The sequence below is a fragment of the Plasmodium reichenowi genome, chromosome 6 (genome assembly GCF_001601855.1).
Source record: "Plasmodium reichenowi strain SY57 chromosome 6, whole genome shotgun sequence".
NCBI lineage: Eukaryota > Apicomplexa > Aconoidasida > Haemosporida > Plasmodiidae > Plasmodium > Plasmodium reichenowi.
This window is the reverse complement of record NC_033651.1, coordinates 348,866-369,020: the sequence shown is the minus strand read 5'-3', so window position 1 is coordinate 369,020 and position 20,155 is coordinate 348,866. Positions and strand designations below refer to the sequence as shown.

Here is a 20,155-nt window from a genome sequence, read left to right as displayed (position 1 = left end):
AATAAAAAAAAAAAAAAAAAAAAAAAAAGAAGGATAAAAGAAGTTATATAAAATATGTATGATATAATACATATCATAAATGTTGAAGCAGCATATTATTATAATATCTTTTTCCTGTTTATATTATTCTTTTCACTTTCTAATTTTTTTTATTGTTATTCTTTTATTATTAATATGTTTTAGTTATAATGTTCTTAAACATTTTTATAAAGTACTATTTTTTCATATGATTAGATATTTTTAAAGAGGAAAAAAGGTTTACTACACAGTGATTTTATTTTGTTTCTTATTATAAAAATGACTAGTAACTTAATTATCCTAATCATATTTATATGGATTTATATATATATATATATTGTTCTTATAATAATTCCTATTATTTTATTATTTATTATCTTTATTTTGTGTGGTTCAATATTAAATATACTTAATACAAAGGTTTTAATAAATGTGTATAACTTAAGCTGAAATAAGAAAAAAATTAAATGCTTATTTTTTTTTTCCTTTTTTTTTTTTTTTTTTATAATCCTCTAAAGAACACAAAAAAAATATATTTTTTTTTTTTTTTTATAATCCTCTAAAGAACACAAAAAAAATATATAATATATATATATAGTTTTATTAAAAATACAGTATTGTGTTATAATTTTATTTTTTAGTGTGTATTTCTATTTTCATCATAATAAAGATAATGTTATGTGTACTGTCATTATTTTGAACGGTATATGTTTTTTTGTAACATTCTGAATAAGAAAAAATTAAGGAAGATAAAAGGTAAGTTCTAACAGTTTATGTGAATATATGAAGTAAATAAAAAATGCAAAAGGGTTTAAAATTCATTTATCTATTATAAATATATTATATATATATATATATATATATATTTATATTGTTTGTATTTTATTTTAGTGTGTAAAAAGTAATTTATGTTCATTGATATATAATAACACTTGATATATTTTATATAATTAAATTATTATAATTATAATGTGTTAAGAGAAAATATCTAAGTTTTATTTCATATATATATCATTATGTATTTATAATGGTCAGACACCTTAAAGTATTTTTATTTACGTTTACAAATTTTTTCCAAGTGAACCTTTTAAATAATAATTAACATGTACTTCTCTTTTTGTATTAATATATATATATAATTATGTTCACACAATTAATACATAAAAAAAAAAAAATAAATAAAATAAAATAATTATAAGACCATAGAAATTGTGAGATTTATAGATTGTTGTATTATATTTGAGACATTTACAATACATAAGATATATAATTGATTTGCTTCGATTTATTCTTATTAATCATAACAAGAACAATTATTTTACAACACATATATATAAATAATATATATATGTGTATGTAGAATAAGGAACCTCGTTTTATAAAATTACAACGGATAACAATTTTATATCTACATAATGAAACAAAAGGAAACTTCCTATACATAATAATTGTTCATATATATATATACTCCTTATTTAACCAATCTTTGTATATTCATTAATGCTATTTTCTTATACATATTATAAAAAAAAGAAACATTTACATGTAACAAATTAAGTATTCAAAATGGTCGTAATATATATATATATATATAATATTATTATTATATTCACATTTTATATAATTAAAAATAAAACAAATGAGAGTCTACAATTAACAAATATGAATTATATTCATATAATATAAATACATATTATTATTTTATTTGGAATAATATTTATAAATATAAGGAAAAAATAAAATAAAAATAAAATAATATATATATATATATATATATATTTACCTTATTTTCATCCTTATAGGAAAATGAATATTAAACATGAAAATATATGAAATTTTAAAATTATCTTATAAAAATTTTAAAACATATATAATATTATACATACTTATGAATGTTCTTCCATATTATATAATTTTATATGCAAAAAGGGTATCTCAAATATGTACATTTTATTTATATATGCTTATAAATATAATGTATATATATATATTATATATATTATATATATATATATATATATATATATATATTTTATAATAAGGAGATAAAATTTAATATATGAGAATAATATAAATAATCATATCTTAATAATTTAGGAAAAGAAGAGAAAGAAAATTTTCTCAAATTCAAATTATTAAAATTAAAAAATATAAATTAAAAGTTAATATTAATATATAGAACTGTTATTTACTGAAAAGATTTATAAAGATTAAGAAATTTATATTATTTTGGTATATATATATATATATATATATATATATAATATATATAATAATATATTTTTTATTTTATTTATTTATTTTTATTCATACCGAAATTCATTATTTTAAAAAAACACAAGTTCGTAATATATTAAAATATGTATAATATTATTAAATAATATTATGTTTGTATGTCCATATTTTTATGGCCAAATTTGGAATATATAATAACATTATAAAATCTCTTTCTCCCCAAAAAAAAAAAAAAAAAAAAAAAAATATAAAATATATATAATATTATATATTTATTAGAAGAGAAAAATATAATATATATATATATATATATATATATTTTTTTTTTTTTTTTTTTTTTTTTTTTTTTTTTTTTTTGTTTATATGATAAACAATAAAGTGTATTATAATAACTTAAAACTTGTCATAAATAAAGGGGAAAATGAAGAAGAGGAAGATTCACATATTAAAAAGTCAAATGATAAAGTAAAGAATATAAACAATGTTATGTATATAGGAAATATAGATAAATATATTGAAGATAATGATATGGTAAAAATGTTAGAAATTTTTGGTAATGTTATAAAATGGCAAAGACAAAGAAACCCTTCAACAAATGAGTTGATGGCTTTTGGATTTTGTGAATTTAGTGATATATATGAAGTTTATTTGTGTATGAATATTTTAGATAATATAAAGTTAGGCGACAAACATTTAAAAGTAAATTGTAGTGACAATTTGAAAAAAATGTTTGAAAGGATTGTCGATGTTATGTATGAAAAAAGGGAAGAAATAAAAGAAGAGCATAAAGAAAGAGATATGCAATATGAAGAAAATGAAAAAAATGAAGAAAATATAAAAAATGAAGAAAATATAAAAAATGAAAAGTTGAAACTATTAAATTATATTAATAATGAAATGGCTACTAAAAAGATGGAAATTATGAAATTTATAGAAAGGGTTAATGAGGAGAGTGACGACAGAAAAAAAGAAAATGATACTATTATAAATAATGAAATAAATAATACTATTGATACAAATGATCATATAAATAATAATATTAATACGAATGATCATATAAATAATAATATTGATACAAATGATCATACAAAAGTACAAATAAATATAGAACAAAATGGTAACTTACCAAACAATGTTGACAAATTTTTAAATTTTATGAAAAATGATAATGAATTAAATGAGAATAAAAAAAAAAGAAAAAAGGATAATTCAAATGGAGAAAAGATTCAAGAAGATAATTATTATTTGACTGGTGAAAATGATCCACTTAATGTTTATATAAAAAAACAAAGAAATAACACAAATATGGATAATAATAATAATATATATAATAATAATAATAATAATAATAATAATAATAATACATATAGTAATAATATAATTTGTACTAGTAGTAATGATATTTTTTCCATTTCAGATGACGCAGATTATACAGTGGATAAGAAAAAAAAAAAAAGCCTCAAAGATTGTGTTAATACATCATACTGTTCAAACATTGAACAAAAGACAAATAAACAAAATGATAATGATAAAGAAGAAGAAGAAGAAGAAACTTTGTACATAAGTAAAGAATATAAAATTAACTGGAGAGAAAGAGAACGATTACAAAAAACGGAATATAAAGAAAAAGATTTGGAAAGAGAATTTTATAAAAGAGAAAAAGAATGGATAGAATTAGAAGAACAAATTAAAAAGGATACATACAAAGAATGGAATAAATATCTGTTATCAAAAAAAAAAGATATTGCAAAACTTATTGAAATTGATTTAAAGGGAGAAAGTGATACTAGCGCTATGTCTAATTCTAAAAGGAGAGAAATCAGAAGAGCTAAAAGGAAAAAGGAAAAAGAGTTAGATGAACAAGACAAGTTGGATGAAATAAAAGAAGTGGAGGAAATGAAAAAAATGGAGGAAATGAAAAAAATGGAAGAAATGAAAAAAATGGAAGAAATGAAAAAAATGGAAGAAATGAAAAAAATGGAAGGAATAAAAAAAATGGAAGCAACTGAAAATAATATTAATAATAGAAAAGATGAGTATGATAAAAATGATTATACATTGGAAAAGGATGAAAATAAAAAAAATAGTTCTATTGTTAATATGCATAAAAATAATAATGATGATATATTAACAAGCAATTCAGGAAGTGATGATATATCTGTTTTTGAAAATAACCATATCAAATTAAAGAAAAAAAAAAGGGACAAGAGTTACATACAAGATGATGATTATAATGAAGAGGAAGAAAAAAAGGAGGTGTTCATAAAAAATGATAAAACAAAATACAAAAATAATAATAAGAATAATTTATTGTTCAATTGTTATAATAAATATAACAATAGTGAATATTCTTATAATTCTGATGAGGAAGATGATAAGGTATCTGTATCAAAATATATTCATACATCTTCCTCAGAATATGATTCGTATGAAAAAAAAAGAAAAAAAGAAAAAAAAAAAAAAAAAGATGATGATGATAACTACAAAAGAAAAATGACCAATACAGAATATGAAAATATCAAAGAAGGTGAACAAAATATAAAGAAAAAAAAAAATTTCCATTCAGAATATTTACAAAACATAAATGACCAATCCACATTAAATATCCTTGATACGAATGATGAGTATACATATTTAGAAGAAAAGGGAAAAAAAACAAACAAAAATCTTAAACCCGTATCAAAATTAGACACAACATATTTGGATAAAAAAAATCAAGAAGAAAAAGAAAACAAAGAAGAACAAGAAAAAAAAACACAAGAATTAAAAGATCAACAAAATGAAAAGGTTAGAGTTATTGATATTATTGAAAATTCAAAAAAAATATTAGAAAAAGTACCATCATCAGAAGAACATATTTTTAATTTTCCAATTGAATGGAATATACCTAATTTTAAGAATAATATAAGCATAAAATTAAAACCTTGGATTTATAAAAAAATTACAGAATATATAGGTGCTGATGAAAAAGATATTATTGAAGAAATTAGTAATTATTTTGTTAAACAAATTTTAAATGAAACTTCACCAAAAAATATGCTTATAGAAGCGGAAAAATTCTTAGACTCAGATGGAAAGATATTTATTCTAAATATGTATAAACTAATAATTTTTGAACAACTCAAGGTAAAAAATGAAATTCAAAATAAAAATATGTGAATGAAATAAATACTTTCGGGTTATTCACTTGTGAAATATTTTGAAATAAATAAATATAAATATATATATATATATATATATATATATATATATATATATATATATAGAAATATATAGATATAGGGATATATGGATACATTTATTTTAAATTACTGCGCTCAAATATAAGAAGAATAATTATTTTTTATATTTTACCCCTTCCTTTGAAACCTTATACAATTATATGTATAAATATATATATATATATATATATATGTAGTAATTTTTTTCTTATAAATTTAATAATATACGTTGTTTTATTTTATATCTATTATTATTTTTTTTATGTTTCCATTTAAACGTTATATAAGATTATATATTTATTATGATTCATGTTTTTTATTTAAACTTCTTAATAATTAAAACTTTTTTTTATATTAATATTTTTTTTCTTTTTTTTTTTTTTAAATAAAATTTCTCAAATTTATATAATATTCCCATATAATATATTCATGAAATAATATTATTTTATAAATTAAAATAATATAAGGAATAAATATAACTTATTTTTTTTTTTTTGTTCATATTTAAAATGTGAAGAATTTCCTTTTTTTTTTCTTTTTTTTTTTTTTTTTTTTTATTCCCAATTGTAGTAGTTGACTTTATATATATATATATATATATATATATATATAAATGTAGAAAGGCATAAAAAAAAATATATATAATTATTTTAAAATATAAATGAAAAATTATAATATAATATTATAATATATATTATATATATATATGATAATAATAGTAGTAATAATAAATTATTCAATAAACACTTCAAAATGATTTACTTAAAATTATGTATATTTTTCTGTTATAGTAAATATGCATAAATTATTAATATTTCTAAATATATATATATATATATTCATTCATTATATATATATATATATTTTTTTTTTGATAATTGAGAATAACAATATATATATATATATTATAAAATTATGATGTTACTCTTTTTTTTTTAATTTAATTATTAATATATATATATATATATATATTTAATTATATACTTGTATTTTCTTATATATAAAAATTGGGATACATTTATATTATATATAAATATGAGCTAAATATGTAAAAAATAAAAAATGAAAAAATGAATACCAAAAATGCCACTCGAGAAGAGAAAAAAAAGGAGTTAGAATTAAACGAGGCCAGGAAAGCTGGTAGGGAAAAGATTATAAACAAAAAAAATAAAAGACTATACATAGAATGATAACATATATGTTGTATCTTTATATATTTAATTGGTTAGTTTATATATATATATATATGTATATATTTATTTATTTAAAATTTCTTAATAGGCAAGGTGGAAGCTTTAAAAGATGAAGAAGGCAATGATATAAACCCTCATATGCCACAATATATTATTAAGGCCCCATGGTACTTAAATCAAACAAAACCGGGTAAGAAGAAATAAAATATATACGCATATAAGTATGTGTAGAATATATGTAATATGTTATATATAAATATATATATATATATATGTGTACATTTATATATTCGTGATTTTATTTTTATTTTGATTTATTTGTTTTCATAGGACTGAAACATCAAAGGTATAAGGGATCTGATAAAATAAAAATAGAAGAAGAACGGAACAAAAAACTTTTCTTAAATAATAACAAGGGACAAGATTTTTGTAAAAACTGTGGAAGCGTAGCACACAAAGAAAAAGATTGTTTAGAGAGAACTCGAAAAAAAAAAGTGAACTATATGAAAAACGATAATGAAGATTTTATTTGTGTTACACAAGATTTAGGATATGATGGTAATAGAGATAGATGGGTTGGATACAATGTTAATAATTTCGATTACATTTATAAAGAATATGAAAAGATCGTTGAGGAAAAAAAAAAAAGAAAAGCCGAAGACTTAAAGAAACAGTATGAAAAGAAATCAGTAAAGAAAAAAAAAACTCATGACAATAATGATGATAATAATAATGATAATGATGAAAAATCAAGCAGTGAAAGCGAAAATTTGGATGAATCATCCAATGAAGATAATAAACTGAAACCCGATGTTATGAATAACCAAAACTGTACAATTAATAAAAATGAAAAAAATAGAAACATAGCTAGAAATTTAAGAATAAGAGAAGATACAGCAAAATATTTATATAACCTAAGTTTAAATTCAGCGTTTTATGATCCGAAAAGTAGAAGTATGAGAGAAGATCCTTTTGCTAATATTAGAAAACATTTAAATGATGATGATAACTATTATAAAGGTGAAAATTATTATAATAATACAGATGATGCAATTGAATCCAAAAAATTAGAAGTTTTTGCATGGGAAAGTTATAAAAGAGGAGAAAATGTACATTTTAATGCTCAACCAACTCAACTAGAATTAATGTATAAAGAATATTTAGAAAAAAAAAAAAAAATTATAAAAAAAAAACAAGAAGATATTCTTAAAACATATAAATGTCAAAATAATGAAGAACAACAACCTAATCAAGAAGAACTTTTACAATCAGAAGTATATACAGAATATAAACCAATCGAACAAATACATAATAACAATATGAAAAAATATATTAAAGTACCTAGTAAATATGAAGAAGATATATATTTATTTGATCACTCATCAGTTTTTGGTAGCTATTATGATAAGCATACCAAAAAATGGGGTTACAAATGTTGCTCCTCAACAAACAAATATGATAAATGTTTTCAAACATAAAAAAAAAAAAAAAAAAAAAAGAACAAATAATAAATAATAAATATGAATATTAAATATGAAATATTAAATATGAAATAAGAAAATGAACAAATTATAATATATTATAATAATGTCATATTATTAAAAATGTAAAAAGTAAATAATGCATATAAAAGAAACAAAAAAAATGAAATATGCATTTATTTATAAATATTTAAAAGTTTTTATATTATATGTGTAACATTACATATTTACCCTAGAAAAAAATAATCAATATTATATATATATATATATATATTTATATTTATATGTTTATATATATGTGAAATACAAAAAAATAATAATTTCTTTTATATGACCTTTTCTAATTTGTTACCCTTTGTTTTTTTTTTTTTTTTTTTGTAAACTTTTAATATATATATACATAATTATATTTATGTATTAATATAACTTATTAATTTTTATATTAGAACATATTTTATATCTTCATATAATTATTCAAATAATATATTATGTATATATATATATATATATATATATATATATATATATATATGTTTGTATAATATTAATGTGTTTATTATTTGCTTCCATTATATTATAAAAACATAATAATAACAAAATAATCACATATATGATATCCGTTATACTTTTATTTTTGACTCAACGGATGATTAGAAGGTAAAGCCATAAATGCGTTTTCCCCCTTATTCCTATTAATTTTAAAAGTACCCCATTTTTCTTTTTCCCTTCTTTTTTGTAATTTTTGTTTTCTTCTATTTTCTTCATCTAAAGCATATATAAGCATTCTTCTATAAATTTCTGCTCGTACTAACCTCGTCCTTTTTCTAGTATACTGGGCATATATACCACCAAATATATAAGAAGACAAATTACTTTCAATTCTTCTTCTCATATACTTCTTTTTTAATTTAGCTAGTCGTCTTCGAATTTTAGGTTCAAGGGATCGAATACCTGGTTTGTGTTGTCCCCTGGGTCTTTCATATTTCCCTCTAAAATTATACTGCCACATATATCTATAATCTCTTGTAATTGGTTTATTAATTTTATATACTTTTTTCATATTTTCTTCATTTATATTATGTAAACTTTTAACAATCTTTACATATAATATTCTTGGTGAATAAAATGGAATCAGCTGTTCAACACCTACCCCATCAAAAATATTTTTAACAATAAAAGAAGAATCTAATCTTTTTTTCCTAATTTCCACGCAGTAGCCTTAAAAAAAAAAATAATAATAAATAAATATAAATAAATAAATAAATAAATAAATAAATATATATATATATATATATATATATATATATATATATATATGTATACATATTTGGTATATATTTTATACAAACCTTGAAATATTGCAAACGTTTGCTGCGATCTTGATAATTCATATTTAACTTCAATTAAATCACCAGTATGTATTTTGGGCATTTTAAAATTTCTTAATTTATTCATTTTATTCATTTCTGATAAATGTAAGTTATGCATTAATTGTCTATTATAAAAATCATGCATATAGTTTTTATAGTATGGTATAGTTTTCTTTTTATCCCGTTCCGTTTTTTTATTTATATTATGTTCCTCCTTATCAATACAATCAAGGTTTGGCCAATGTTTTGCTGTTTTATCGTTATTTATATTATAACATTTATATTTGCTCAAGCTCGTAATTACTTTGGTTCTTATATATCTTTTTATCTACACCATAAAAAGTAAAAATAATATATATTAATGAGCACACACAAATATAAATATAAATATAAATATAAATATATATATATATATATATATATATATATATAGTATACTTTTATTTATTTTATTTTTGTTATACCATCATTTTGTTCTTTGTTGTTATTTTTTTATATAAGAATAATTAAAAGAACTTTACATTGGAAGAACATATTTATTTGCAATTACAAATTTCTGTTAACATATTACTAATAAAAATATATTAAATAAAATAAAACTCACTTATTCAAAAAGAATATATATACATTTGTTTATATAATTTTTACTGTTTTATGTTAAGTATATAAAGTTTATGAATAAATATCCCTTATAATTTTAAAAATTATAATAAAATGTTTGATATTCACTCTTAAACCATATCTAACATAAATAAATAAATATATATATATATATATGTATGATATAATATATGTTATGTTATTTTGTTAATTATTTTATTTTATTTTTTTTAATTCTCTTCTATGTATAATATATTAAGGAACCTTTTATAATAACATTATAAAAATGGGATATATAATATGTACTATTTTAAAATATATGCCATTTTTATAAATTTAAAGAAACTTATATATATATATATATGTGTGTGTACTTTATTATTTAGATATAATTTTATTCATTTAAATTTTTATAGAAAAGAAGATACTTTGGATTATGTATATTTAGATACCACACTTTTATTAGATATAATATATACACACCAACGAACGAAGAAAAATTAGTTCATAATATTTAATTAACATTATTATATATATATATATATATATATAATATATGTATTGGTATCTTTTTTAAGTTTTTTTTTTTTTTTTTTTTTTTTTTTTAATTATTAGTCTTTCGGAAAAATTAAAACACACAAAAAAAAATAAAAAAATACATATTATATATATATAATATATATATATAATAATAACAAATCAAACATATATATATTCTTAAAAAATATAACAATATATAAAAAATTATAGAACGTACGAATTTTTTTTTTTTTTTTTTAAATAATATGAACAGGTAAGGTAAAAATAATCAAAAAAAAAAAAAAATAAATAATAAAATAAAATAATATATATATATATAAGGGCTATTTATAAAATAACAAATTTTCATTTAAAAAATAAACAACTATAACACTAAAATAAAGGGTTTATATAAAATATACCAGTTAAATTATTTATATATTGAAATATATATATATATATATATATTATATATTATATTATTTGTCCAAATATTTGTCTCTTAATCCCAGATGATATTATTTAATATATATTTGGCTTGCTCAAAACGATTGAATTTTCTAAAAATAACACTCAAGTTATAAGACGCTGAGAAAAGAAGATGTTTTTTATCAAAAAAGAGGAGATAAAAATTTGAATATTTGGTATTTAAATTAATAAAATAATTTATAAGTTTATTATAACATGATTTGTTATTCCTAAAAGAAAAGTTTAAACATGTAAAACACATACATTTGTTCATATTAATAACATAATTATATATAAATCTTTCATTAATATTTAAATTATTTCTTTTTATAACCCAAAGAATTTCTTTATCTGCTGCTTTTATCAAATCAATAACAGTTAAATATAATTTCATACATTCATTATAATAAGATAAATGGTGTAAGGCTCTAGCAAGATTATATAAAATTTCAGCTAAATATATATATTTATAGATTTTATAAAAAAGTGAATATTTTTTATATTTTTTCTTCTTATTTAATATTTTCTGTTCATATCTTTTATATATATATTCATTTAATAAACAAAAGGAAGTCATAATAACTGATTCCCTATTTTCTACTCGAAAACAACTTGAATAATTAAAATATGAAACAGTTAAGCTAAATAAAAAATTAATATTATCACATATATTTTCAAAACTGTTTACATATTCTTGATCTTTTTCTTTATTATTATTACTACTTAATTTTAAATCAGCAAACAAAAATCTATCTTCATTATCATCATGTTCTCCCTGGTTTCCTTTGTCACTGTTGTCATAACTATTAGCATCATCAAATTGGCTACCTGTTATAAGTTTTTCTCGTTGCATATTTCTATTATATGGATAATCATATAAGAATTCGTCACTACCATTTTTTTCATCATCCAAATCACTATCATCTCCATCGTTATCATCCCCATCACTATCATCTCCATCGTTATCATCCCCATCACTGTCATCTCCATCGTTATCATCCCCATCACTGTCATCATCATCGTCCACTTCTTGGTCTTCCCCCTCATTTACCATTTCATGTTTATTCCTCTTCATCCATTTTACGTCCTGATTCCTAAAATTATCCAATTTTTCTTTATTTTCCCTCCTATTTTTTAAGAGAAAGGTATATGCTCTCGTAAATTCATGAACAGCATTAGTGATCATACAAGAGATATTACAAATGTGTCCTATTAAATATAGTAGAAATGGATTAGATTTCTTATAATGTATAGACCTAACAAGAAAAAGTCTAAAACTAATTAAAATATTTTTATTTTTTGATTTTGATATGGATGTTAAAAAATCATGACAAAATTTCCCTGTTAAAACTATATTACTATAATATTTTAAAATTTTATACTCTTCTTTTTGTTTTTTATTAAATATATAGATATCGTTTAGACATTTAATTTGTTTATCATAATTACCAGCTGAAATATATAATTTATTTAATAATAGGTTTATTCTGAAAATATAATATTTACAATCAATATATTTGTTTATACGTTTTAAATTACAATATTCATTTTTGATTTCGTTTCTTATATTATTTGTATATACATTATTAAAAAAATAAAAGTTTAAATTTAGTAAATTATTATTAATATGATATTTTTTGAATTCATTTTTAATAGATTTAAAGTATGTTAAACTTTTCATTTTATTAGATTTCCTATTTCTTAAATATACACTTAGAATATGTATAGAATCTTCATATAAATTCATAATACTTATTAAAAAAAAGCATTCCTCAAGAAATAATAGGCTAAAATATAAACCTAAATAACTTTCAAAAGAAAAAAAATTTAATCTTTTTTTTGTAAGTAAAAATGAAATTCGTCTAAATCTTTGCATATTTTTAGTGTTCGTTTTGTTGATAAGTGATTTTTCAATATTTTCTAAATGAACATTCATATGTGTATAATTATCATGATCATTTTCTTTATCACTATATTTATCATTAAAGTAATTGTCATCATAATAATAATCATCATCATTATTATCATCATCATCATCATCGTCCATTTTATCCATAAGAATTTTCTTTCCATAACTTGTTGCTTCTTCATTCCTCTTATGATCATCATATTCATTATTTTTTTTCTTATTCATTTCAACATTATTCTTTTTATTATTTTTTGATCGAACGTTAAAATTTTCTTTTTCCATATATGTTTGTATTCTATTGAAGTCACGTTCCATTTCATATAATAAATAAAAAAAATTATAACTGAATTTATAAAATTTCATTATTATTTTGCTGTTTAATATTTCAGACTCTATATTGCATTTATATTTGTAAATATTTTTATAAAATTCTTCTATAATTACGTTATTCTTTTTATCATTAATGTGATGATCATCCTTATTATTATTAATAAGACTTGTATTAGATAATTTCTGTGCACATGGAAAAGGCTCTTCTCCATCCTCTTTCTTTTTATACTCTTCGATTTTATTGTCACTTATGTTTTGATAAACATTAACATGACCCTTATCATAACAATTAATATCATCATAACGATTAATATCATCATAACGATTAATATCATCATAACGATTAATATCATCATAACGATTAATATCATCATAAGAATCATTCTTTTTATTATCATATAAAAAATTTTTGATATCTATTATCATAACACCTTTATAAAATAATTTGGTTTCTTTCGATTGGAAATTTTTATGAATAATATCCCAATCATATAGAACTTTTTTTCCCTTTTTAAGAATAGAAAAGGATGAGGTAAGATATTGTAAATATTTTCTAAATTTATAAATGTTCCATAGTATCTGTTTATTTTTCATAAAAGAGGAAGAGTTGATTTTTTTATTATATAATATATGAAAGATATTATATAGATATATATAGTTTAATATTACAAAATTATATTTAACACAGAAATAACAGAAACATATATTTTTTTGAATTTGTATAATATCGTTAATATCTTTATTTAATAAATAATTATCATATTGATAATTTGTACTATTATAATTTTTATTTTGTTGATAAATATAAAATATATGTAATATATAATTATTATGTTGTGTATATAATAATAATTTATTTTTTTTATTTAAAATTTTTAATAACAAAAGTTCTCTTTCTTTATTATTTAAGGGTTTAGGAATGGAACATATAAATCTTAACTTTTTTTCTCTTATACTTAATAAGACATTAATTGATTCATTATATTTTTTTAATTTATATAATATATCAATATATAAAGTTTTTAAATCTATCTCAATATTATTTTTTTCTATATGTTCATTATTTAATATTTTCAAAATGATCTTTTCTGCTTTTATATAATTCTCTATATAATAATAACTTTTTACAAGTTTATAAATTACTTGTATAAAATTAATTTTATTATCGAACCAAATAATACTATCCATTTGATCATATATCATATTATTCATTTCTTCATTTTCTAAATAAATATTAGGAAAATTAGGATGTTTAGTTGAATTGTCATTTTTTAAACTTGTCATCAAATGTGTATTCCATCCATATGTATGATTATTCTGAGAATTATTATTTACATTGAAACCCACATAATTATTTATAGATTCATTTATTTTATTATTTCCTGAGTTTGTTTTATGTCCATTCTTTATATTCCTACTATTTTTAAAATATGTATGCTTCCTCTTTTTATATATAAGCGTATAAAAATATATTGCTCCTTCAAACATATTTTTTAAATAATAGGTGTCCCCTAAAGAATATATAATGTCTTCAAAGAGGTAATAACTTGCTAATGTTATTTGTAAAAAATGCGTTCGAATTAAATAAGATGATTCCATGTGACCTCTCATAATAACTGCTTTTATAAATTGTAAAAAAATATCTATGTGTACATAATCATTTTGTTTTGTTAATGTCTTATATACAAATATACATTCATCATATTTATTATTTAATATTTGTGTTTGCATTAAAAAACATATAAGAACTTTTTCTTGATATAAATATGCATAATTTTCTTCTTTTTTTCTTTTACATATATTGTATACATATATATTCTTTAAAAAATTATAACAATCACTGGCGTTATTTATGTGTACTAAACAAATACATATATATATATCTATAATAAGATCATAGGAACAATAATTATTATTTTTCAAGATGAATAAATTTTTTAAGGCGTTCTTATAATCTTCTAACAAAATATATGTAAAGGCTAAATTAAAATATATGTGTCTCATAAAATTATCAAACTGGTTATTCAAAGAATAATCATTCTTTTTATTATTACAATCATTATTATTATTGCAATCATTATTATTATTACAATCATTATTATTATTACAATCATTATTATTATTACAATCATTATTATTATTACAATCATTATTATTATTACAATCATTATTATTATTACCATGAACATTATTATTACCATCATTATTATTATTACCATCATCATTATTATTACCATCATTATTATTATTACCATCATCATTATTATTACCATCATCATTATTATTACCATCATCATTATTATTACCATCATTATTATTATTACCATCAATATTATTATTTTCGTTGTGGGTATTAATTTCTTTATTTCCACATACCACATTATCACACATATTTAATATATTATCATACGGATTAAGAGTATCATACGTTATATTATTACTAATAAAATTTTGATTATCTTGCCATTTATTATTTTCATCATATTCAGTATAATTTTTTTTACATTTATATTTTTTCCTTTTATAAAATTTTAATACTTTATATAAACAATATATAACTACATTATATTCTTTTTCTATTTTACACAAATCAATAATATTATACCAAGATAAAAAATCTCCATGTGATAAATGTGCTGCTATTAAATAATAGTTAATAGCTTTCTTCAAATTTTTATATTCTCTTTCATATATTAATCCTAATAAATGAAAAGGGTCATGTAAACATGGAGATTTTTTTATAACTTTTTCTAAAAGTATAATACATTCATTAAAATTTTGATTAATATAACAATTATTAGCTTTATTCATCATTGCTTCAATTTCTTTATTCATTTTAGATGGTTCAGCTGTTTTTAAAAGTTTTTCATTATATTTTTTTTTTTTATCATTATATTTATTTGATTTATAATCATCATAATTATCACCATAATTATCACCATAATTATCACCATAATTATCATCATAATTATCACCATAATTAACACCATAATTATCACCATAATTATCATCATAATTATCACCATAATTATCATCATAATTATCATCATAATTATTATTATTATTATCGTACATGTTATTATGGTGTCTTCTTTTTTCAACAGGAATCATCTTCCTTTTATTTCCTTTTCCCCTTTTGTTTTTTTTCCGATCTCTTTTATTTTTTCTCCTTTTCTTATTCATATATATTTTTGCCTCGTCGTCATATTCAGAATTATCATCATATCTTAATAGTAACAAATCTTCATCGCTTATAGTGCTCTGACTATCACTATAAGATTCATATTTTTCACCTTCTGAAAAATCATTCATTTGATCGTTTTCAAATATATATGAATCGTATGTATAAATGTTTCTATTTTTTATATTCATTAAATATTCTTGATTAGAATAAAAATAATAATACAAAATATTATTTATATTCATATTATTTATATCTGGTAATCTTCTTTCTTTATATATTATCTTTTCATTATTAATAGAATATATTATACCATTTTTTATATTCGACTCATATTTTTCTATTAAATATATATTCTTAAAATTATTCAAATCTTCTATAAAATTAAAAAGAAATTCTTCGTCGCTCTTGTCATATAACATATCATCAATATCATCATCATTTAAATAACCTAACATAACCCTTTTTTGTTTTTCTTCATATGTTTCACTTTTCTTATTAAAATTTAATAAATGTTCAATTTGAAGTTGTAAAACCTCGTCATTTATTTTATTGTTTTTTACAATATTATAATATTTTAAAACATCATCATTATTCACATCATCCACATTATTTTCTAATTTGTTATTATTTACAATATTTTTCTCAATATTACTATATTTATTACTTTCACAAATTCTTTTTTCTTCATCTTTTTCTTTATCGCTGTTTATATCATAAATAAATAAAGAAGACCCTTTATCATAATGAATGATGTTATCATCTTTATGGTTCTCATCCATCATAAAACAGTTTTTTTTATATTAATACATACATATATAAATGTAAATAAAAATTTAATTAAATAAATAAATATATAAATATATAAAAATATTTTGAATTGTATCACCTTGACCATATTTCATATTATCGAATTTAATTAACACTTTAAAATTTCTTCTTTTTTTTAGAGCATTCCTTTGTTTTTTTTCTATACTCTGAAAAGCACTTATATATATATATATATATATATATATATATGTATATTTTAATATTTGACATTAAAAAATAAGGTAAATATATTTATATATATATATATATATATATATATCTATTTTGATTTATATTTTATAAAAAAAACAAATAAAATAATTTTAATTATATGGTATATTTAATAATATAAATAATATATTATATATATATATATATATATTTATAATACCGATTAATAATTTTTTAAAAATTATCTTTTAATATAATCCTTAAAAATATAATATTAATAGTTATATTTCGGAAAAAAAAAAAAAGAAAAAAAAAGAGTTATAAATTTGTTCATTCTATTTTGCCCCTTGGCAACATATTATGTTGTATGCTTAATATATATAAAATATAGATAGAATATAAATATATATTTTTTTTTGTGGATGCAAAATAAAATTGCTTAGTTTTATTATAATATACAATATGGTAAAATGGAAAAAAAAGAAAAGAAAATAATATTAATTAAAGCATTCAAAATTTTTTTTTTTTTTATACTTAGTTTATTTTTTTTTTTCAAAAATATAAAAATGACTACAACTAAAATGGGAAATATACCAAAGGGTCAAAAAGAACCATATAACCAATATATAAAAATATAATAAATAAATAAATAAATATATATATATATTTTTCCTTATTTATGATTATAAACGAATAGTATATATTTTCTTTCTTAGTAAAAAATAAAAAAATAAAAAAAAACGTGTTGTTATAGTAGAACAAAAAGGAAACAACAAAATAATGTTTACATCCAACATAATCAAAATGTTAAAAAAAAAAAAAATTTATAAATAAATAAATAAATATATATATATATATATATACATATTTGTGATTGTATCAAATTCATTATATTTAGTAAAGTATTATATGGAATATATAAAAATATACATATATAATATTATATTTTTTTCAATATAATATTCAAAAGGATATTTATATAAAAAATATATATTAATGCATATAAATATTCCATACGACATATTTTTTTATTATAATATTTTCTTCATACATATAATAATTAAAATTAATATTTCTTTTTTCAATATTTTAATGTTATTTTCCCTTATATAATAGAATATTTATTCTTTTACTTTTCAACACCTTTTCATATATGAGATGAAATGGATATTTTCTTCCAATATCAAAATATATATATATATATATATATGTATATTTATTTATTTTGTTCGTATTTTTACTTTTTATCATTGTATTTGTGTGTGTATATGTGTGCACATATAAAATAGAAGAAAATTTATGTTCATAAAATATTTTATTTTCTTGATATTAGCTGTATATATATATATATATAATATATATAGACTTTTTTTTTTTTTTTTTTTTTTTTTTTTTTAAAATACATATAAATATATATATATATATATATAATTATGTATATAACAATGTATAAATATTTTTCTAATGTAATACTTATAAATTTTATATGTTTCTTTTTTTTTCTTTTTTTTTTTTTTAAAGTATAAAATAAATACAATGCTATGAAAATACATGAATATAAAATTTTTAAAAGTACATATTTTACATAATACAAACATATATATATATATAATATATATATATAATATATATATAATATATATATATTATATATTATATATATATAATATTATAATATTAGTTATGCACTTAAAATGAAATCAAAATTTCTGTTTCTCAATAAAATGAATTTAAAAAAGACACAAGAAAAATTTTGTATGAAGTGAACATAAATATATATTTTTTTGCCAAATATTTTTTCACTGGAGTTTTTAATATATATATTCACTTATATATACATAATATATTATAGTAATACAAAAATAAAATCAATATGAAATATAAAAATATACACATATATTATAATATATATATATATATATATATATATATATAATTATAATATTACATATGTATTTAAAAATGTTTATTGCATTATTATTTTATCCTTTTTTTTGAGATTTAGTTGATATGGGAATAATTTCTCTGTTCATTTTTTTTTTTTTTTTTTTAGTTGTAATTACAACAAAAAAATAAAATAAATCTCTCTTTTTCTTTTTTATTTTTTAGTTATGGAATAATATATAAAATAATAATATTTTGAAAGTACAATAAATGAAATAAAAGAAAAAGAAAAAAGTTTTTTTTTTTAGTTGTAATTACAACAAAAAAATAAAATAAATCTCTCTTTTTCTTTTTTATTTTTTTTTAGTTATGGAATAATATATAAAATAATAATATTTTGAAAGTACAATAAATGAAATAAAAGAAAAAGAAAAAAGAAGAATATTATTATTATTTTTTTTTGTTTTTTTTTTTTTTTTTTTTTTTTGAATGAGAAATTATTAAATAATGAGATTGTTTATATTATTAACATTTTCTCTCTATATATAATATATATATATATAATATTGTATTTTGAATATTATATATATACATATATATATATATATATATATATTTATTTATTTATTTTATCCTATATTTATAAAAATTATAAAAGATGCATTTTTTATTGTTTATAAATGTGTACAATCATAAATATTTAACGTATTTTTAATATTCTTTTATAATAACGAAGATTCCTTTTTTTTTTTTTTTTTTTTTTTT

General features: G+C 18.1%; 4 protein-coding genes and 1 non-coding gene across 5 annotated transcripts; 3 read left to right on the top strand and 2 right to left on the bottom strand.

The window, feature by feature from the left end:
- PRSY57_0609000 lies at positions 1–344 on the top strand (the record flags this gene model as incomplete). Its single annotated transcript, XR_002204050.1, has 1 exon — positions 1–344. It is a non-coding gene (non-coding RNA).
- Positions 345–2,616: 2,272 nt separating this feature from the next.
- Positions 2,617–5,412, top strand: PRSY57_0608900 (hypothetical protein; the record flags this gene model as incomplete). The annotated part of the gene is made up of 1 exon (XM_012906465.2): positions 2,617–5,412. The coding sequence occupies one exon, from the start codon at positions 2,617–2,619 to the stop codon at positions 5,410–5,412; it is 2,796 nt and encodes a 931-aa protein (XP_012761919.2).
- A 1,132-nt stretch (positions 5,413–6,544) lies between these two features.
- On the top strand, positions 6,545–8,145 carry PRSY57_0608800 (pre-mRNA-splicing factor SLU7, putative; the record flags this gene model as incomplete). Its single annotated transcript, XM_012906464.2, has 3 exons — positions 6,545–6,614; positions 6,756–6,857; positions 6,998–8,145. The coding sequence occupies 3 exons, from the start codon at positions 6,545–6,547 to the stop codon at positions 8,143–8,145; spliced, it is 1,320 nt and encodes a 439-aa protein (XP_012761918.2).
- A 631-nt stretch (positions 8,146–8,776) lies between these two features.
- PRSY57_0608700 (mitochondrial ribosomal protein L19 precursor, putative) lies at positions 8,777–9,985 on the bottom strand (the record flags this gene model as incomplete). The annotated part of the gene is made up of 3 exons (XM_012906463.2): positions 8,777–9,366; positions 9,498–9,846; positions 9,983–9,985. The coding sequence occupies 3 exons, from the start codon at positions 9,983–9,985 to the stop codon at positions 8,777–8,779; spliced, it is 942 nt and encodes a 313-aa protein (XP_012761917.1).
- A 1,154-nt stretch (positions 9,986–11,139) lies between these two features.
- Positions 11,140–17,310, bottom strand: PRSY57_0608600 (hypothetical protein; the record flags this gene model as incomplete). The annotated part of the gene is made up of 1 exon (XM_012906462.2): positions 11,140–17,310. The coding sequence occupies one exon, from the start codon at positions 17,308–17,310 to the stop codon at positions 11,140–11,142; it is 6,171 nt and encodes a 2,056-aa protein (XP_012761916.2).
- Between the last annotated feature and the right edge of the window lie 2,845 nt (positions 17,311–20,155).